Source organism: Hemicordylus capensis, chromosome 1, assembly GCF_027244095.1.
Source record: "Hemicordylus capensis ecotype Gifberg chromosome 1, rHemCap1.1.pri, whole genome shotgun sequence".
Taxonomy (NCBI): domain Eukaryota; kingdom Metazoa; phylum Chordata; class Lepidosauria; order Squamata; family Cordylidae; genus Hemicordylus; species Hemicordylus capensis.
This window is the reverse complement of record NC_069657.1, coordinates 199,004,890-199,025,788: the sequence shown is the minus strand read 5'-3', so window position 1 is coordinate 199,025,788 and position 20,899 is coordinate 199,004,890. Positions and strand designations below refer to the sequence as shown.

Genomic DNA, 20,899 nt, shown 5'->3' with positions numbered 1-20,899 from the left:
AAAAGCAGAGCTCCTCTTGCCACCTTTCTTACCCTCCACTCATGCTTCTTTCTCCTCCCTCCCTCCTTTCTCTCATTCTCTTCCTTCCCACCCAGAGAAAAAGCACCCCACACTCTATTCTGGGGTGTGTGTTTTTGTTTGGTCATCATCTCCTCCCCCTCCCCCTCTTTATCTCCAGTCTCCCTCTTCTGGGCTAGCGCTTTGTACACTGAAAAGCCCGGCGGAGGAGAGGGGAGTGGCAGCAGCGAGGAAGGAGGCGGCAGCTCACGGCTTCCACTACCGCAAATGGGGGGGTGGGGGGGAGAGAGAAATATTGTCAGAGGCCATTTGGGGAAGGAGGAAGTTTGGAGAGAAATAAGTATTTTTGCCACTTGTTCAGCTTCTTATTAATATGCACTGACAAAATCCATTGGGTCTTTACCTGCTGTACCTTTCTTTAAAAAAAAACAAAAACCTGCCAATATACACATTTCAAGGAAAACATCTGAATCAATCACCCAGGAAAAAGGTGTGTTCTAGCCAATACGAATCTGAAAATATTTGTCAAAAATATAAACTCTGTTTTTTTCAGGGGATAGGTTTGGGGTGGGGCAAACCAAATTCTGAGGGCAGACATGGCACTTTTGGAAAATGTCAGGGTGGAGGAGCAGCTTACCAGTGGCAACAAGAGTGGCCCTCGTGCTTTGTTTGACAGAACACATGGCACTGCTGTGAAGTGCTGCTGCACTTCCTGCTGCCTGGCGCCTCCTCCTGGCCAGTTCTTTCCTCAGGATGCCCCAGGGATTGGCACTACATATCATCATTCCCTGGTACCTTCTAGGAAAAGGATTTGCAGCTGGAAGGCTTTCAGTACTTGAAATAATGCTGCTGCTGCTGCATTTTCATCCTTGGCAACCTGTCAGTCTTCCTGATTATTCTATTGATTTATTCATTCATTCATTCATTCAGTGTATATACCACAGTGGCTCAGGGCGATTTACATTAAAATCAGAAACACATAATAAAACAATTAGATTTAAAAAACAAACAAACAAAAAACCAGATTAAATGATTGACTGTAGAACATCATTTTTACAGATATAATGGAAATCATGATTCTAGTCACTATACAAAATTAAGAGAGACACAACCGTACCTATAGGCTGGTAGTCTAGTACAATGTGAATTCAAAGGGGGAAGATGTTTTTCCCTTTTTGGTTTTGAGGTCACAAAAACCTGAGAATTGATGCTTTAATCATTTTCCCATTCTGCAGATGTTATTACTCATCGGACAACATCCAGACTAATTTAATTGTGATTAGGTCTCATTGAAATTAATAGGGCTTAAATTAATCATGACTAACTAGTCTGGAATGCTGTTCACTGTGTTTGGAGTCTTTCACAGCTTGCATATATCTAGTATACAACATGTAAATAAAAGCTATTAAAAACAGTGATTTTGTTCTTGCATTCAAATAGTAGATCCCTATGCCTTTTTCTTGTCTGTCCCCAAAAAGAGCTTATTTCTGGGTTACTGATGCTTTTTTTCCTTTTCTTTTTCAGGGATTCATTTCTTTTGGAATTTTTGGTTTAGACAAACACTTAATTATTATTCCATTCAAAAGGAGGTAATATTAAACACAGATGTAAATATGTTAACTGCCAGCTGTCTTTAAACTTTTAAATTATGTTATGTACACACTGGACTAAATGCAAAAAGAAGAAAAGTATTCTAGGACTGAAAGATGTCATAGTTCGCTAGCTGAAAATCTAGATGAACTTTCCCCAGTAGGGAGCATTCAGCCTCTAAAAGTTTTTGTTTTCAAAAAGAAACTTTGGAAAAACACAAAATGATGCCCGCATTAGAAGGGCAAGTTTTGTTCCTGTTAGTTAGTGATGTAACAAAAGCTAGCCAGTAGATGCCCTTGACATCAGTACTCGACTCTTTACTGCAAAGGATGATCATTGCTTTCCCGTAACTATTCAGTACTGCAATCTGAGCACCAAAAATATTTTTCTACAATGGACATGCTAACTAAATTGTCTGGATTATACGGAATGACTGAGTACTTCTTTTTTTCTGTTCCCTTTCATGTAAAACAAATGTAAACATGCATAGAACAGCCACTTTTTAGCTTGAATATACAGGAAGCCCTCCAATCTCATGGGCATTAGGTTTCTGGAAAATTCAATAAACAGTGAATCTGTGAGATTAGAGTGCTTAATCTAACCCCCCAAATGGGGTTAAGTTCCAGACTCAGGCTGCATGAGTGATATAAAAGCTTAAAGAGTGTCCCAGCCACTCGTGTGCCTCTTTAAGCCTCCCACACACACAAGCTGGGAAGTGGGGAGAGTGACCATTTCAACGTTAAACCTTCCCACCCATAGGTGGCGAGGTTTAAAGTTTTCAGTGCTCATTCTCCGCATTGCTTAGCTGCTGTGTGGGGAGGCTTAAAAAGAGAGTGGGAGAGGCCACGCTGCTGCCTCTTTAAGAATACCCACACACCAGCTGGGAAGCAGGGAGAGTGGTGATTTAATGGCCACTCTCCCCACTTCCCAAGTGGCACATGGGGAGGCTTAAAGAGGCAGCATTAGAGGCACTCAGCCACTCGTGAACCTCTTTCAGCCTCCTTGCATGCCAGCTGGGAAGCGGGGAGAGTGACCAACTAAACTCTAAACGTCCCTGCCCATCAGCTTATGGGTTGGGAGGTTTAAAGTTTTTTAAATTGGCCACACTCCTCACTTACCAGCTGGTGCGCAAGGAGGCTTAAATAGGCGTCAGATGGCTGGGAAATTTAGTTATTGCGGGGCTGGAAAACTGCAAATAAACAAAACTATCCCCAGCAATAACTAGATTGGTATACAGGGAGGTGCCCGCAAATAAGCAAAACCACAGGAACTGGACCTGCAAATATCAAGGGCCCTGTGTACATGTCCATTGCTTAAGTTCTTTTCACTGAATGGCTCTCAACTGAATGTATTTTCCACTGGAAAAAAATATGGTGTTGAAATGATGTGAGAGTCCTGTAATGATGTTTTGATGCATACAAGCAATCATGTGGTTATTCAAGGTTATTGAACATGCATGTGTGTGGATCAACCCAAGGTATACATGAATCCAGGAGCAGTGGTCAACTTCACGATGCCCCTTCTGTTTCTAAGTCAAAGAAACGTATCTCCAAAGTCCTATCACAATAGCTCACCTATACGTAATAGCATTAGCCGAAGTGTTTGAAGCAAGACTTCCCTCTTTTGCCTTTCTTAGCGATTATGTTGTTGCTGTGGGTTTGTTTCAAAACTGTTGTTTTCCGCTCTAGGTTTGAGTTCCTCTGGGGTAGTAGAGAAACAGAGGAACGTCAGGCTGCTTCTGTACCTGAGGAAATCCGGATGACGTGCCAACAGTTTGTCAATTACCACAAAGAGATGTGTGTCAGGAGCGTTGTGCAAGACAGAAGGTGGGGCTGTATATCAGTGCAAAAGCTCTATTAAGCTGCTGTTGTGCTTGGGCTGGGCGTACATCATGTGTTAATACTGATGCCCTGATAATCCGAGGGTATGGTAATGGCAGATGCTTCCAAATCACACTAAATAGAAATATGAAAAACACCAGATTGGGGGGGGGGGTTCTTTGCCTGACCTAAGTTTTATGTTTGATCCTAAACCAAAATGGTGGGAAAGAGCCTCTTTCATTTATATAAAAAGCTACATGTTGCAATCAGGAAATCACAGTCCGTAGCTTTAAATACCAGTTTTAAGCAAAGTACAGAAGCAATGCACATTTCCTTAAAACATCTGAACTGCAAAGATGATGTTGGTGCCGTTGATCGGTGCTGCAGAAGTGGAAGAGAGAAGTTTCTGGCCTAGCTTTTTCCATCAAGTATTGCTTGAAATCAAATGCCTCTTGGTGTAATGCCTGTTTATATTTTTTTTAGTGTCCAGCAATGCTACTCATGGAAGACTTAGTGGTATATTCTTGATCCCTTAAGATCTCAAGACTATTCCACACCTGAAGTCCCTAAATAATCACATTTCAGAGATCAACACAAAGGTTTGATGTATCCCAAAGTTTCCTTTTGAGGACTAAAAGGGGATAATGAAATCTTTATGGTTTTAATTATTGCCCTTTGTAGAGCAGAATGGTTTTTCTTAAATAGCTTATTTCCTCTGAATGTGAATCATCAAGGCACATTTTTGCAAAGTAAAGCAGAAGAATATAGTTAAACTTTACATAACAGAGTGAATTCTGTGGTTCTATATGACTTTGTTTTGGTAAGTACCTTTCTAGACAGTTCAGAGAGACTTCACTGTGGATCAGCTTAACAGCCCAAATGTTTAAATGCTAAAATGTTACTGGGTGGTAGAACTTGGTGAAAACCCAGATTTAAAAGCATGACTCCAGAGAAATATTACATCTTGATGCTTTCCCTCTAAATGGTTCAAAATTTGCAATTAAATATGTTTTGATTTGACTAAGCTTAATTTTGTCCTTAAGTTGCACATGATAAAATGTATGCATTCCCTTGACCCCTTCTCATCTCTGTGGTGTTCTAATGTTTTCTCTTTTCTTCCCAGTTTAATGTCCCGTATCAGAGTCCTCCTATTTTGTTGCAGCATTTTGTTCATTGGCTTTGCTTCACTTCCTTAACCCAAATTAACATTTGCTCCTGCCTTGCTGCTTATTTTTAATTAAAATGCTGAGAGACTCCTTGGTGGTGGTTTGCTGTCTTGTGTAGCTGTTGTCTGTCTTGGCTTGCTCTAGCTCTAGAACTGAGCACTTGCTTTGCATGAGAAAGTGTTTAGATAAGCAGAGACACTCCTTACTACAGGTAAACTTCTGAATAATACTTTTCACTGAGTTTCTGTTTCACCATATCAATGGAAATAGTTTCTCTCTCTCTCTCACACACACACACACTCACTCACTCACGCACGCACACACACACACGCCCAAGTGTCATTCTAAATGTTTTATGTATTCATGCCAATTTAGGGGAATCAGTAAGCTTAATTACTGTTGTACAGAGATGGGGAGTCCCCTTTTTTAGCCTACTTCCCATAACCAATTTGAACCAAATTGGGTACAGTGATAGGGATACCTCAACAGCATAGTTTATGATGGTGGCAGATGCCTGAATGTTTGAGGTGCAAGTGGGCTAACTTGTGCCTCAAACATTCAGATGGTAATTAAATAATCAGTTCAGATTATCATGAAAGGAAAGTAGGCAGATTAGTTCTTACTATAACTTCTTGTTATACTTGAAGAGCAGTCACATAACTGTACATTTAAAAAGTAGCTAGTTGATCATTCTTGGCATGTTACATTTAGTGTTGAGTCCCCTTGTAGAAACTGTCAAAATCCCACGACAGCACTTCACATGGTAGGGTGGTTTAAAATACTTGAAAGCTTCTGGCAATCTGCATAACTGCAACGGTGTGCATGGCACTGCCAGAGGTATGCAGTGCAGTTATGCCAGCGTGCATGCTAAAGAGCTTTTAAACTTGTGCCTAGTGTGTGGAGCGCTACTACAGAAAAGTGCTGTTTGGCAGCTTTCTACGGAAAGTGGTACCGTACTCCAGAAGCTGTACGAGTGAATGTTTGGAATAAGCAGTCTGAACACATATGGCTTCTGTGGTGGGGAGCAAGGAGTGGCAGCAATAAAACGACTTTCTTTCTGGTGGTTTGTGCTCAAGATGACTTAACACTAATACAGTTTCTCGTACTTGCCTTGGAGGGCTAGTTTACCAGGTCAGTGGATGAGGTGGTAGAGCTTGCCCTGGGTGTGTCCACATCAGACTGCAGGTGGGAGAAGGTTTTATGAGTACCTTCTCCACTTAAAAACAAACCTGCATGTCAAAATAAGCGTAATAAAAAATTAGTACATAAAATTTTTGAGTGCTTCATTGGAGGCTTGGCTAGAACAGTTCCCCTGACATCTCATTTCCTAGAGACTTGCATATATATAACACTTACCGTGTGAAATCTAAGAACAGGTTCACCACCACATCTGCCCTCTTGTGTACAGTAGGTTGTGCTCAGGGAGATTAAAGGTGGTGGTAGACTAGATTTTTCTTGCTCTTCTGGTGCTGGTTTCTGTGTGGCAGTCTTAATCTAAGTCAGTGATTATGAATGATTATCAATATTTGGTCGTTCTATATTCTTTCAGTTAACACAGAGAGACCTTGAGTGCACTGTAGCTTTAGTAGACTTGCGCATGCATTTTGTTTGCGATTTATGGAAAAACGTAATCATGTTTGCAAAAGGGGGGAAAAGCTTTCATATTAATATATGGCTACAATCTTCTCTTTTAACAAGCTTTTAATTATCGTGCTGTCTTTCCTTACCCCCCCCCCATTTTTTTCTCTTGCCTTCGCCCATCAAGCAGTAGTGGTACAAGATTTACAGAACATATGGGTGAATCCTTCCTTTGACATACAGGTGTGGCACCAAGACTACGACTGGGGTCTTCTTTGGCTCTGATCTGGTGAACTGGCTCATCGAAGTTGGCCTTGCCTTAGACCGTGGAGGAGCAGTGATATATGGTGACAGACTTCTGAAAGGAGGCATCATCCAGCATATTGCCAATGAGTTTGAATTTCGGGATGAGCAGTTGTACTATCGTTTTATTCCTCTGAGATCTGCAGCAAAAGAGAGCCATAGAAATGAGGATGTACTTAGAAGCTAGCCAGGGAGGGTTTGCCCCAACTCCTTTGGAGACCTAAAGCATGCCCTTTTTTTTTTTTAACATATCCTCTCAGTCGCAGTATGGTTCTGTTAGTCGCCTACCCAAAGAGAATTATGTCTCACATGTATTGAATGCTGGCTGAAACAAGTCACTTCAGGGAATTATTTTGAATCATGGAAATTAAAAGGTGTAATATACTCAGTACTCAGGTGGTGTTGGTTTTTTGGTTTGGGGGAAAAGGGTTCTGGCCTATTCTTCCATTTTTGGAGATTAAATTCTCTTATTTGTACTGATATAATGACTGTGAAGACTGATGTGGAGACGGAGGATCAGAACAGAAAAATAAGCAGATTTCAGATGTCAGTAGCTCCAGAGCTTGTATAAACAAGCTAGGCCTTTTACAGAATGAAAAAAAAAAAACAAGCTGCAATCCTGTGCAATCCTCAGGCTGTTTAAATTCCACTGAAGTCAATAGGATTTAAGCAGCCCAGTTTTGCACAGTACTTGCTGCTGTAGCATAACTTATCTGTCAGTTTTCCTCAGTTCATAAATTGCTCTGAGAGGAGCGATTGACTTGTAACTACTGAAAATTGAGCCATTCGTTTTCAAACCTCAAGGTACTAAACATGCTCTGACTTCATTTACTGTCTCTGAGGCTGTGGTTACTCTGCACCTCTTAATTAGTTGAAAAGCCTATTTAAAAAACCAAATACTTGAATTAGGTTTGAGTGCTCTTTTCAATATGCAATTTAAAGGACTGTTACATTTTGTGTTAGACAACTTTGCAATATGGATTTGAAAAACTCCATCCTTCGAGATTCCTTAATGGATAAAATGCAGTCCAATGCCAATAACTATCCACCATACAGCATCTATATTTTTATGCTTCTCTTGCTTACATAAAGGCATACTGATTTTTTTTTAAAGTCCTTTATCTTTTTACAAGAGAATAGCCATTATGACCTTTTTAAGAAGGTGAGACAAGAGTGTCAAACACTTCCCATACAGTTATTAATTACCAGTGTGACTGGTGTACCGTCAGTTTGTAACAGGACTCCGTTTCTTTATTTTCTATAATTAGAATGGGGCGTTGCTATAATTGAACAGGGGAGGAAATGTCTCTGGGTCCATGGGGCAAGGGCACTGGCTGGAAAACAGCCCTCTCTTCACACTTTACTCCCATCTCCCTGACTCAGCAGTAAGTTGCTGGCTCCTGATTGGAGTGTGGAGAGTCGTGTGTGATACTGTTTGTGTAAGAGTGATAGAAAGGGCATGCCAAGAATGTCCCCTCCCCTCCCCCACCACCACTGTGTCCATATAGTTCTTCTGCAAAATCACAGCAGGGCGGAGGGAGACAGAAAAGATAACAAGGGGCCCTTCTTAACTGCTTGTCCCAGGACCCACTTCAACTTTGCTATGTCCCCAAATCAGAGATCTTTATTGGTTATCTTCCTTTGGCCCTTATATATATATTTTACAGCTGGGTGGTATATTTATTTTGTTCTCATAGCTGTATGGATGGTATTTGAAATACAGGCTTCTTGAATTTGTGGCTGTTATTCCCTAATAGTAGGAGTTAAGCCTAAAGTATCATCAATGTTTCAGTAGCCACAAACCATGTACAGCAACATGCATGTTGTCCAACATGTAATTGTGTTACATTGATGTCTCACTCAGCTGACGGCACATACGGAAAATATTTCTTCTATATTGTATGCAAACTGATATATCTTCCACAATGAAGAAACTGTGTTCATAGTAAAGTGTGGTTTAATCTGATCTGTAGCTGAAATGGGAAGAGTGCTGCTCTTACTAGGGGCGTAGCTATAATTGAGCAAAAGGGTTCAAAGAACATGGGCCCCCAGCTCCTGAGGACCCTCCAGCTCCATCCCTCCCTATTTTCTTCATTGTCTCCCTCACTCTAGGTGGCCACCAGAGAGAGGGGTGAACACAGGGCCCCCTCTCCCCTAGCTACGCCCCTGGCTCTTATTTTTCTGAAAATCGTGATTCTTTCTATTTTAAGAGGAATTATGGAGAAATGTGTTTTGGAAGTTGTACATATTTCTGCATTCTCAATGTCCCAGTTTCTCAATAAATACAGATGTTTTATCTTGTCATTCTGAATATTTCTTTTCAGAGTTGAAGGAAACTTGAGTTACTGCCTGCAGCAGTAGGCCATATATATTTGTTGGGCTATTTCACATGCCCCCAGCAGTCATTGTGGTTTATGAGTTGGTATTTCATGCACAGGCTGCCTCTGACTGAGCTATTCTCCTAACCATTACTCCCTTCTAGCTATTAAATAGGACAGCTTGGCTTCCATATTTTTAATTCAGCTTTTCTAAACCTAGCAAATTCTCTAGAAATCCAAATAATGTATTAAGGGTGGGTTCAGATGACCTGCTGCAAGTAAGGTGGCAGGAATCAGATTCCTGGTGAGCGAGCACTCCCAGTGCAAGCTGATAATGCTCATTTCTATCTTCCCTGAACCTCCCAATGTTGAGTTGCCTCCACTACCTGATAACTGCTACTCTGCCTCAAATGTAGGTTACAGATATTGGGTGGTGGAGGGAACCCAATTTTGGCAAATCCAGCATTGGTAGGCGTAGCTCACATGGAAATTAGCAGAAGAATCCGTTCAGCTGGGGAGTGCACGCTAGGTATCTCTGGTTCCTGCCACATACTTGTGTCATCTGAATCCATACCACGTCTTCACTTAAAATTGAGTACCCATTGCTGCAACATGTTATTAGCAGTCTTTTTTAAAAAGTTGCATTTGAACAGCACGTTCTTACTGCAATCAAGGCTTGCATCCCAAACAGAGTTTAGGATGGGTAAACTATTTAAAGGATTCTTTACATAAATTAATAGCTGCTTGCAGTGGTGGTTTATACATAATGGCTTTAGACAAGTCTCATCTAATATTTGCACTAGTATCTGTGACCTGACCCAACTTAAAATGTTCTTGGATCTATTCATGTCATAACAATGCATGACTGAGGCAAACTCTTGTGTTTTCCTTTGAAAAACGTAGGCATGCAGCAGGCAGCCAGACAGTTGGGGCTTCCTGCTGCACATACATGGTTTTATAAACACAATTTATACCAAGCAATGTGTGAAATTGCACTAAGCCAACTAGCCTGGCAGATGGTTACTGCTTTGAACAGTATTTGAACAACCAAAAATAATGCAAAGTATTACCCTTTTGTTTCATTCAAATATTTATTAATCACAGTGTATTCGTGAGGGGTAGGCAACCTTGGCTGCGGCTGCAGCTGAACTACAACTCCCATCATCTCCAACCACAAGTTATAAAAAATTAAGTAATTAAAATTAGTATTTCAATATTAAATTATAAATAATTCACCTTCCAATTTGACAGCATTGTCTGTTAGGGAAGAAGATTGGTCTCAATTCACATCTACTACTTTCCATTCTCCTAAAAGGTGAGCAAAAGGTTTGATGTATCCCTGATGTCTTCTGTGAGCTGCAAAAACAGATCCTTGCTGGAATTTGGCTTTCAACTGAAGGATGTACCATGAGAGGGTTGGAGAGATGACAGGAGTAGCAACTGGCTCAATCAATCGTTCAACATGTTAATTATGGGCATGAACCATCCCAAGTTAAGCACATGTTTAACTCTCTTCCACTGAAAGTGATAGGACTTTAAAATGCTTAATAGGCACAATCCATATTATTAAATATTATTTAGCCATAATTTGTTCATCACAGAGCATTTTTGGCATCCAATACACTGGTATTTGAATAAAATAGAAACTCAATTACAATGATACATATATGACACACTTCACTCCTGCATGTTAACTACTTTCAATAGTGCATATTTTCATAGTGTTTTGGCAGCATTCTGCTCTCTTTATACTGTCCCCTTTTTGTTGTGGAGTAGTTTCCTCAACAATCTGAGGAACAAGGGATTAAATTGTACTTGTAAAACTACATATCCACATGGTCCTTGTACACGTGAGGCCATATGGAACAATCCTTTCTATTCCAACATTCTCCAGTTAAATATAATATGCCTTGTTTATCACTTTTTCCATTGGATACTGTTTAGCATTTGATCATTACATTCTCAGGCCACAATCTAAAAGAGTGAATAGTGCATTAAGGGCACTCAGTATTAAAAAAATTTTAGACTATAAATCTAATTAAAAGCCTGGGTGAATAAATATGTCTTCAGTGTCTTTTTAAAAGTTGCCAGAGATGGAGAGGCTCTTATTTCAATAGGGAGTACATTTCAACGTCCAGGGGCTGCAACAGAGAAGGCCCGTTTCCAAGTAGCCACCAAAAGAGTTGGCAACAATCGCAGAAGAACCTCTCCAGATCTTAACATGCAGTGGGGTTCATGGTGAAAAAGTCATTCTCTAAAATACCCAGGGCCTAAGCTCTTTAGGGCTTTATAAGTAATAACCAGCACCTTGTATTTTGCCCGGAAATGTATCGGGAGCCAGTGTAGAGGTTAACCCTCCTATGTAGCCAGTGTAGAATTCAACACAAGTAATTTGGTATCTCCTCTTAGATGATAGAGACCAACCTGGCTGCTGCATTCTGGACCAACTGCAGTTTCCAGACTATGTACAAAGGCAGCCCCACATAGAGTGCACTGCAGTAATCCAACCCAGACATTGCCAGCAAATGTATCACTGTTTTGAGGTCGTTAATCTCAAGAAACAGATCAGCCAAAGCTGATAAAAAGCACTTCTGGCCACTGCCTCAACCTGGGACACTAGGGAGAGGTTCGGATCCAGAAGCACCCCCAGACTGTGTACTTGTTCCTTCTGGGGGAGCATGACCCCATCCACAACCGGCAGATCAAAATCATTTCCTGAGCTCTGACCCCACACAATAAGTACCTCCGTCTAATCTGCATCCAGCCCATAATCCTCCAGGCAGGCGTTTAGGGAGGTTATGCCAGGGGCGTACCAAGGTTGGAGTGGGCCCAGAGACGAGATTTTAAAATGGGCCCCTCGCTGCTATATCTATACACACACACACCAGGGGTGCACAACTCAAATGCCTTGGTGGGCCGAAACTAACTGACTTGGCTTGTGGGGGCCAAGGTCAATTTTTAGGGTGCTGGTTATTAAAGTAACACTTATTATCAATTAATTAATTAAAATTAGTGTGAAAGTGATTAAAATGAATTTAATTAAAATTTAACTTTTAAAGTTCTGACAGGCTAAGATTAATTTAAATTGAATTGAATTGAATTCTAATAAAACTCATAAATTTAACACAGTCTGTACAAAATACATAACGATGTAAACATTGCTCTTCCTTTCCACCTTTGCCAAATCATCCCACTATGGGATGTTTGGCAAAGGTGGAAAGGAAGAGCAATGTTTACATCGTTATGTATTTCGTACAGACTGTGTTGAATTTATGAGTTTTATTAGAATTCAATTCAATTCAATTCAATTGGGATGTTAAGTGGATGATAAAGGGGAAAAAGTTTTTCTCTTAATTTTTGATTTAAAAAATTATGCTTTGATTCCTCACCACATACTTTTTGATTTTTCACAATAACCCTACCAGTGTGGAAGATGAGGGAGAAAGGGGATGGGGGAGGTAGCGGGGAGAAGAGGGGATGGGGCAGGGTTGAGGAGAGGGAGAGAGAGAGAGAAATAAAGAGGAAAAGGTGATGGGGCAGGCTAGAAAAGAGGGATGGAGGAAGAAAGAACCATGACAACATTTCCTGAACTTTAGATGACTTGCATGTAGAAGGAGCACTGACAGAGAGAAAAGGAAAGAAAGAAGATGGAGCAGCAGGCTTTGAGGGAGCGGGGTAGGGGTGAAGGTTCAAGCTTTACGAGAGGGAGAGAGAGAAAGAAGGAAAGAGGATGGGGCAGGCTTGGTGAGACGAAAGAGAGGGGGGCGGGGCAGCGTCTCCAGGGAAGAGAAGTGTCAGTGAGAGATGTAGTTGAGGTGAGGGAAGAAATCAGTGGGGGGTTTCTTCCTCCCTTCACTTCGGGGCTCTCCTGCCCCTGCCCACTCACCTCTCCAGCAGCTACAGCTGCCTTAAGCTCCCAAGCCCTCCTTGGGGCTCGCTTTGTCTCTTGCAGACTACTTCTCTCTCTACTTATCTCCGAGCACCTCTGCTCCTGCTGGGGGCAGGAGCTTCCTGGAAATGATGGTGCATTCAGAGCAGGAGCCGAGGAGGGCTTGGGCCGGCGAGGCGGACGGGCAGCAGGACATCAGCCCCAAGGAGGGCTCGGGAGCTAAAGACAGCCATAACTGGGCAGGGGGAACCATTTTTTCTTGCTCCTCAGAGCACCCGAGGCTTGCTACTGGTCTGGAGCTTCTTCTCACCATTTATCCTTTTCTCCTCCTCCTCCGTTCCTTCAAGTTCTTTTGTTCTTTTTTTGGCAATGCCTGCCACTGGCACCACCAACGTCGCTGCTGCCTAGCTTCCTGCGCCTCAGCCTGCCTGCTACTCCTGTTACTTATGGCACACATCAGGCAGGCAGCTGCTGACCCACTCCACCCAACCCCCGCCTGGACCGGAAGCGGCAGGATGCACAGGCGCAGCTGGTCAGTTCTTGCCTTTTGAAGGCAGGGAAAGCCCCCTCCCACTGCGTTCTCGCCACACCAAGGCCACTGGCCATTGTGCGGCCCCCGGGCCAGCTGCAAATCAGGCAGGCACCGTGGGGTGTGAGTGCCCTACCCTGCCATGCGCCATGGGAGATTGGCCTCCTGGGGGGCCCCTTGAGACAGCCAGGCTGGGAGACAACTGTCTCCCCTTGCCTAATGAATGGTATGCCCCTGCTTCTCCTGATGGCATATGTAGGCAACATCATACTAACAGTTCTGCACATCTTATTGTTCCCTGAGAAATCCTTGCTACAGCAAAGCTTTTAAAAGTAACCAAGTGTACCAAACGTGTCTTTCAGACTTTTATAGATAAACTAGGCATTGAATTGGCACATTCTCAAAAATGCTGAACCCTGTAGTGTAAAATGATGTGCAGTTCTAGTGTGTCCAGTAGAACTTGCAATGTTGCTGCTATAGACCTGGAAGCAACGGCATTGCTGTAAAGCAGAGGATCTCAACCTGTGGTACTCCCAGATGTTGCTGAAATATAACTCCCATCATCCCTAGCCACAATTTATTGAGCAAGAAAAAACAGTTCCCCCCGCCCAGTTACAGCTGCCTTTAGCTCCCGAGCCCTCCTCGGGGCTCACTTCCCGCTGCCCGTCCGCCTTGCCAGCAGCTAAGGCTGCCTTTAGCTCCCGAGCCCTCCTCGGCTCCTGCTCTGAATGCACCCTCATTTCCAGGAAGCTCCTGCCCCCGGCAGGAGCAGAGGGAGTTGTAGTTCAGCAATATCTGGGAGTACCACAGGTTGCGAACCCCTGCTATAGAGAACTGGCAGTAGCACTACCAGCATGACTATATTTAATCCCATTCGCAAGAATGGGAATAAATACAGGAATACTGATAGTGTTACTACCTGTTCGCTACAGTGGCACTGCAACTATTGGACATGTTAGAACTGTGCATCACGCTGACGACTGCCTTATCTAGGTGTCAATCTAATAGGGGTGTGCACGGAACCGCAGAGCTGCGGTCCGGCACTGTGGGGTGGGTTCCTTTAAGGGTGGGGGAGGGTTTACTTACCCCTGCCGCCGCTTTCCCTCCTCCAGCGCTCGTATTTCACGTAGTAATTGGGGCAGCAGGATACCTCCCTGCCGCCCCTTCTCCCTCTGTAATGCAAAAGGCTCTAGCAAGCCGGAGTCATGGGACACAGAAGAGCCTGTTCGCCAGTCTCGCCTTCCTCTCTCCTCTGCGGTGAAATTGCTCTCCCGCTTGGCTTGACACAGTGACCCGGCTCTGGGCGGAGGGGAAGGAGGAGGAAGAGACCCAAGTGGGGAGGCATGGAGGCAAGGAATGGCAGCCAGGCGGAGGTGCCAAGGGTTTGCTGAGCTCAGGCGGCGGCTGCTGCTGGGGCTCTGGGGAGCCAGCCGCGCTGATGCTGTTGACATTTCCGGTGGCAAGTGCCCAGCCAACTGCTATCACAGGCAGCTTGCCGGAGCAACAAGACACGAAATATGAGGATTCCCCCCGCCCCCACTCTCTGCTGGAGGCGGCGGCGGCGGCCAGGTGAGAGACCTGCTCAGTCCCAATTCATGGGACACAGAAGAGCCAGGCCAGTGAGAGAAGCAAGGAGACGAGGGGCTCAACTCCTGCGACCAAAGAGAAAGGTGCCGCACACGGCGGGGAGACGTGAAGCTCACGTGCGACGTGCGTGTGCGCAAAAGGCTTGCAGGAGCCTTTTGCATTTAAGAGGGAGAAGGGGCGGCAGGGAGGTATCCTGCCGCCCCAATTACTATGAGAAATAGGAGCGGTGGAGAGGGGAAAGCGGCGGGAGGGGTAAGTAAACCCTCCCCCGCCCTTAAAGGAACCCCCACCATCCGAACCAGCCAGGTCCGGACTGGTCCGGACAGTCTGGAGGCCTTTAGAATGGCCTCCGGACCGGTCCAGACCCATCCCTACAATCTAAAAGGGCTGTATTCTAAAGCTTTCTCCCTTTGAAGAAAGTTAACTGTTAACATAATCCAAATTATGGAACTATCTATGAGAAGCTAAGTATTTTTCACAGTAAACACATTATGCTCACAAAACTAACTTTCCCAGAATTACAGAGAACAGTAAAATCAGCCCTTTATACATCACACACTAGACATAATTGCTTTGAAACTGTTACAAAAATGTCTTTCCCAGTTACAAACTTCTCTTATTGTAACTTCACAGTACAGTATGTGTATTTTTTCTTTATAAATCTGCAATACTGGTTTACTGTAAAACTGAATTTCTGGCACTTTGCTTGAATACATTTCTTTGCAGCACATTTTAGTTAACAGTTTTGCTCATAAGATGTTAACATACACTAGAGAGCAACAGATCTATGTGAATACCATTATCACTTCAATTTTTTGCATTCTGTTCAGCCAGATCTCCAGTCTGTGATGTTACACACTTACATTTATTACTTTACTCTATGTATCTTGTAGAATATTTGCCTCATATTTAGTGCAAATGCAATTATCCCAATTCCTTAACCACTATTAGGAGACCAGGAGCAAATTGCATGCTTGCCAGTCTTATGCAAGTTCTTCCAGCTGGCCTTAACTATGGTTAAGATTATGCTAGTGCAAATATAAGCAATGGTTAAAAGGCAGCAGCAAACTAATTTAGAGAGGGGAGAAGAGGAAAATGCAGTCTGATGGCATACTTCTGAGCTTTTAACCATGGTTAAAGGATCAGGAATGTTATGTCTACACTAGCCCTTACAAACAGCCGACTTCTATCTTAACCATAAAAAGTTTTTGAAAGATGCACACAGTAAAAAATCTCCATCATTAAATGTCAATATTTTCACAGGCATTTTAGATCTAGTAGCTATCTCAGTGGCTAATATAGTAGTTAAATTCCTCAAGTCCATTCTCATTAAAGCTTTCTACCTTTCCAGTTTGATCATGCATAGTAAATGCTATTTGGCCAGTACTGGTGATGTGCAAAGAACAAAGTTGTTTTGGGAAGTAAAAATCAATCTAGACAGCAGGGAAAGTGCCAAACTCTATTACAGATTTTACCCTTAAGCATATGCAGCAATTTCTTTTTCTGTGCAGTTTGCAAACAGATTAACAGCATGGTCAACATCAAGGCCTCCATTCTGTAGAATAGACTCCATCTCATTAAGCTGATCTTTTTCCAGCTTTCTGATCCGCTCCATCATCATTTCACCATTTTCCTAAATAAAACACATTTAAAAATAAAACTAACATGGAGTGCATTGTCTGAACATAACAACACCTCCCAAAGTCATATCTTGCCACTTGTAAGAATTTTACTCACAACAACTATTTGTATTGTCAGGATTCTACAATGTCTATTTGTGTTTTTTTATTATTATTTTATTATTTATTTGATTTCTATACTTCCCTTCCAAAAATGGCTCAGGGCGGTTTGCTAGTGAAATAATAAAGAAATAAGATGGAATTTTTATGACAAATTCCTCCTGTATTGGTGCTTTATTAATCTCTTAAAAGAAGTAGTTTGGTAAACTAACCTGAGAAAATATTTAGTAGTTTTGTCTAGGACACAGATTTATAAGTACTATAAATTTCATGGCGAGGCTACATGCCTTTTGAAAGTGAAACTATATATAAATTTACTCCATTAAAAGAAGAATTCGCTCAGGAATGGGATTCCAAGAAAGCTTATATAAAGCTGCAGTAGGGGAAGCACAAAAAACATGTTTGCTAAGACATACTGGGAATGAAGAACCTTAATTTCAATCAGGAATAAATACATCAGCATACTGAGAGTCTGCTATGGCCTTCAGGAGTTGAAAAAAATGTAGTGGCCAGTCTAGCTGCGGTGGTTATGCTTTTAGCTGAAGATCTGAGGGGATGAACAGGGACTTCCTAGGAAGAATACACCTGCAATTTATCTACAAAGTATGTTGTTGGCCTCACAAGTACAGGCCTCAGCTGTTCACTTATCTCCACACTCATGGCCTCAGATATGCAGATGATCAACATGTCACTCCTTTTTAGTCTGCTTTCCAAAGGGAAGAAGGCTTATGAGATCACCACGTGTGTAGTTCCTCTACTAACATATCCATTTGCATTCCAATACAAACCAAATTCACCACAAATGGGAAAGGGTTCTAGGGGACTCCAGATTTTTGTTTTGCCCAATCTGCCATGTTTCAAGATGGCACTACTCGAAGTATATGCAACAGTCCTTTGTAAACTCTATCCTGATAGTCAAATACAAACCAAATTCTTTTTCATAAAAAGGATACAAACAGCAGATGGGAGAGGGTCCTAGGTAAGAGTCACCAGGCTGAATGTGCTGATTGAGCTCACTGGAGACAAAGGGCTGCAGTACACATTACTGTGCAAACACACATTCCCAAGTCCACATTTGTTGAGTATAAAATATGTAGGAAAGGGGGCACTTAACCCTTTCTGCAGCTACATCTTCATAGGTATTAAGGGTGGAATTTGCAAGGAAAAATTGGCAAGTGAAGGAAAAATAGTTACACATCCCCTTCTAGCCTGTTGATTCTCTGCAGGGCTGATTCAGATCCCTGTCACTCCAACTTCCTTCATCGAAAAGGCAGGAGGGGAGAGAAGAGAGCAAAGTTGCCTCTCTGCAGAGGCCCCCTCCATTGGGGTCTGGGGACATTTGTCTTCCCTTGTTCAATCATAGTTATGCCTCTGGTTCAGATATAAAGAACAATTCTGGCTTGTTCTTAACCAGAATTGGAAACAGAATTCTTCCAGCTCTCACACCCAAAGTGGAGAAGGAAGCACACATTTCCAAGGTTCAGAGATATCACTTGAAGTCAGAATTTAATCCTGACTCTGCATTATATCTGAATCTGCCCTCAGGGTTGGGAAACCCACTTTTTTGTGTGTGTGCACCATGTAGCTATGCCCAGCGTCCAATAACTGATCCTGAAACATCAGCAGCCTCTTTGACAAAAGCCAAGCCTTCACAACGTAGTAAGGAATACTATGTAACGAAAGAGCTAATCGGGCAAGTGCTGGTGGCAGGGTGTGAAAAATACAGCTGTGCCAACCAAACGCAGGACCCTTCAGTGCCCTATGCCTATTTCTGCCCTGCAGTTTATTATTCAGGAATCTAAGTGAGGACAGTTGTTAAGGGAAAGCGGGGTATGGCTCACATGCAGTTATTTGGCCATATAAAAACACAGTTATATATGTGCAGTGAAATGGCATTTCTGATGCAAGGCAACGCATCTATTTTTGCCAGAGCTTAGGAAGCAAGCTAGATCAGTGTATGCATATATCCTCTTGACCTTTCAGGAACATGTTTGGACCTGGGACTGAAAGTTTAGATGACAGAGCCATTTATACTCATCACAAACGGAAGTATGAAATCCCATCAGCATAATTCAATTATAGCAACTTGAAAAAATCCTCCTTGAATTTTATTTGCAGAGCAACACACTTCATTCTAGTGCACACTTCATGCAACATTTAATCAATTAAAAAACTAAGAGACTACAGAAAGCAAGCACCATCTTAAGAGAGACAAATGCCAATTTCTCTCACATACGAGGGTTAACCTCTTTCATGATGAGCCCAATATGTGCATAACCTTTAAAAGTACACTTCTTGCTTAGAAGTATTGTGTTTGTGTACTTGCAAATTTAAGCAATAGATCAGTCAATAAATACACTAAGGATGTGAATCGATTTGGAGACAGAACAAATCACCCCTGTGGACCATTGGCTAGATTCGGGTCCAAATTGAATCACACCAGATACTGAACGCCAGAAATTTGAATCGATTTGAAATTTAGATCCCTCCTATTAATTTCCTCAGATTCCCAGCTTTCATTTTGTTAAAAAAATCTAAGCTCTAGCCTTTGTAGAAGTGGAGTTATGGTGCAAAATGCGTGGTCATTATTTTTCAGTTGTTTGGATTCTTTGGTGTATAATAACTTTTCCTCAATGAATCTCTATGAGGATTCATTATACGCCTTCATTTCTTCTAAATATTCATTTTAACTGTTTTTGGGACAGTGCCAACTGTCAACCGCCATGTGCCAACTACACTCTGCTCCCATCCACAAGGCAGTGGGATACTACTCAGTTTATGTTCTAGGAAATTTTTCAAGTGTTTAGACTCTTTGGTGTCTAATAACTTTTCCTCATAATGAATCCCTATGAGAATTCATTACAAACCAAAGAGTCTAAACACCTCAAAAATTCCTAAAATATAAACTGAGTACCCAGTGGCTTGCGGGTTGGGTGGTAACTGGCATATGAGATGCCACTAATTCCCCACCCCCACAGCAGTGTGGTCAAAATAAACGAAAGAAATGAAGGTGTACAATGAAGACACCAAAGAATCCAAACACTTCAAAAATTCCTAAAAAATTAACTGAGTACCCCAGTGTTTGTGTGGGGGGGGTGGGTAGCTGACGCATGGCAGTTGAAAATGAACAGAAGAAATGAAGGTGTGTAATGAATCCTCATAGGGATTCATTATGAGGAAATGTTATTAGACACCAAAGAATCTAAGCATTTCAATATTCCTAAAAAAATAAACTGAGTACCCCACTGCCTTGCAGGGCCGGGGTGGGTGGGTGGGGGTGTAGTTGGCACATGGCAGTTGGCACTGTCCAATGACAGTCGAAATGAAATGAAGAAATGAAGGTGTGCAATGAATTCTCATAGGGCTAATTATGAGGAAAAGTTATTATACACCAAAGAATCCAAACACTTGAAAAATAGTGACCACACATTTTGCTCCATAACTCCACTTCTACAAGGACTAGAGCTTAGCTTTTTAAAAAATAAAGCTGGGGATCCATGTTAGGGTTAGGATAGGGTGACTTCGAAGCCCCATTATTTCCTATGGCAGAGAAACAAAATCATTAAGAATGGGTGGTAGGTGGCACCTATGGGGACTTACCCACCACCCAAATTTGGTGCCCCTAGTACCTTTACAAGTGTTCCGAATTGATCCAAATCCAAACTGATCCAAATCGAACTGATTCAAATACAAATTGAATCTGGGGTGATTTGGGGGGACAGATTCAGACACAAAACAAAAAAGGGGTGATTCCATTCGGGCACAAATTGAAACAAAAAAATCGATTCATGCACATCCCTAAAATACAATAAAATGTATGATCAACTAAAGGTTTTCTGGTCAGGTTTTCTAGACATCCCTTCAGGTTACACAGGCCTAATTTAAATCAACACACCTTAGAGGATTCCATCAAGACAGTTGCACTTTCATGCTTTTTGTAGAGTTCATGTCTTCTGTCTGGCTGAGTCTGAAATCGTGGTTTCTTTTTAACTGGATCCTCTGGACCAAACACTGGGGAGCTGGTTTTTACCAGCTGGGTAATATTTGGTACAAAAATGAATGGTTTAAAGATCGACCTAGAGAATAAAATGAAACACCAGGTAAAATAAAAGCATTACTAAAATACCAACACTGGCTGTTTCTTCCCCTGCTTTCTTTAAGGAAAGCTTTCATCCTGCCAACATTTCATATTCAACACAGATGCCATAGACTAACTTCTCAAGCTCCTTAATAGACAATCTGAATCACATATGGTCTATTAAAATCAGTGGAAACTTAACCATCAGCAGAGTGTAGGTTTCTCCATTATGGCTTGTATCTTGGATTTTTATGGCATCTTGGGTTCTTTTATGTAACAGAGGC

General features: G+C 42.2%; 2 protein-coding genes across 8 annotated transcripts in view; one reads left to right on the top strand and one right to left on the bottom strand.

Moving 5' to 3' along the window:
* Nucleotides 1–8,779, top strand: part of GPR155 (G protein-coupled receptor 155) — a 55,615-nt gene extending 46,836 nt beyond the window's left edge. For 4 of the 5 annotated variants that reach the window (XM_053266982.1, XM_053266971.1, XM_053266950.1 and 1 more), the window contains exons 14-16: nucleotides 1,543–1,607; nucleotides 3,297–3,434; nucleotides 6,416–8,779. In XM_053266982.1, the coding sequence (XP_053122957.1) occupies nucleotides 1,543–1,607; nucleotides 3,297–3,434; nucleotides 6,416–6,662 (450 nt within the window). In that variant the 3' untranslated portion in view covers nucleotides 6,663–8,779. Of the gene's footprint in view, nucleotides 1–1,542; nucleotides 1,608–3,296; nucleotides 3,435–6,362 lie in introns of all 5 variants that reach the window. The other variant, XM_053266961.1, reaches the window with a different exon arrangement.
* Nucleotides 6,483–20,899, bottom strand: part of SCRN3 (secernin 3) — a 39,274-nt gene continuing 24,857 nt past the window's right edge. Inside the window, exons 7-9 of one of the 3 annotated variants that reach the window (XM_053267073.1) lie at nucleotides 20,433–20,613; nucleotides 16,274–16,431; nucleotides 6,483–6,615 (exon numbers count right to left, since the gene is read on the bottom strand). In XM_053267073.1, the coding sequence (XP_053123048.1) occupies nucleotides 16,276–16,431; nucleotides 20,433–20,613 (337 nt within the window). In that variant the 3' untranslated portion in view covers nucleotides 6,483–6,615; nucleotides 16,274–16,275. Of the gene's footprint in view, nucleotides 6,616–15,316; nucleotides 16,432–20,432; nucleotides 20,614–20,899 lie in introns of those variants that run through there. The other 2 variants (XM_053267083.1, XR_008310697.1) reach the window with 2 other exon arrangements.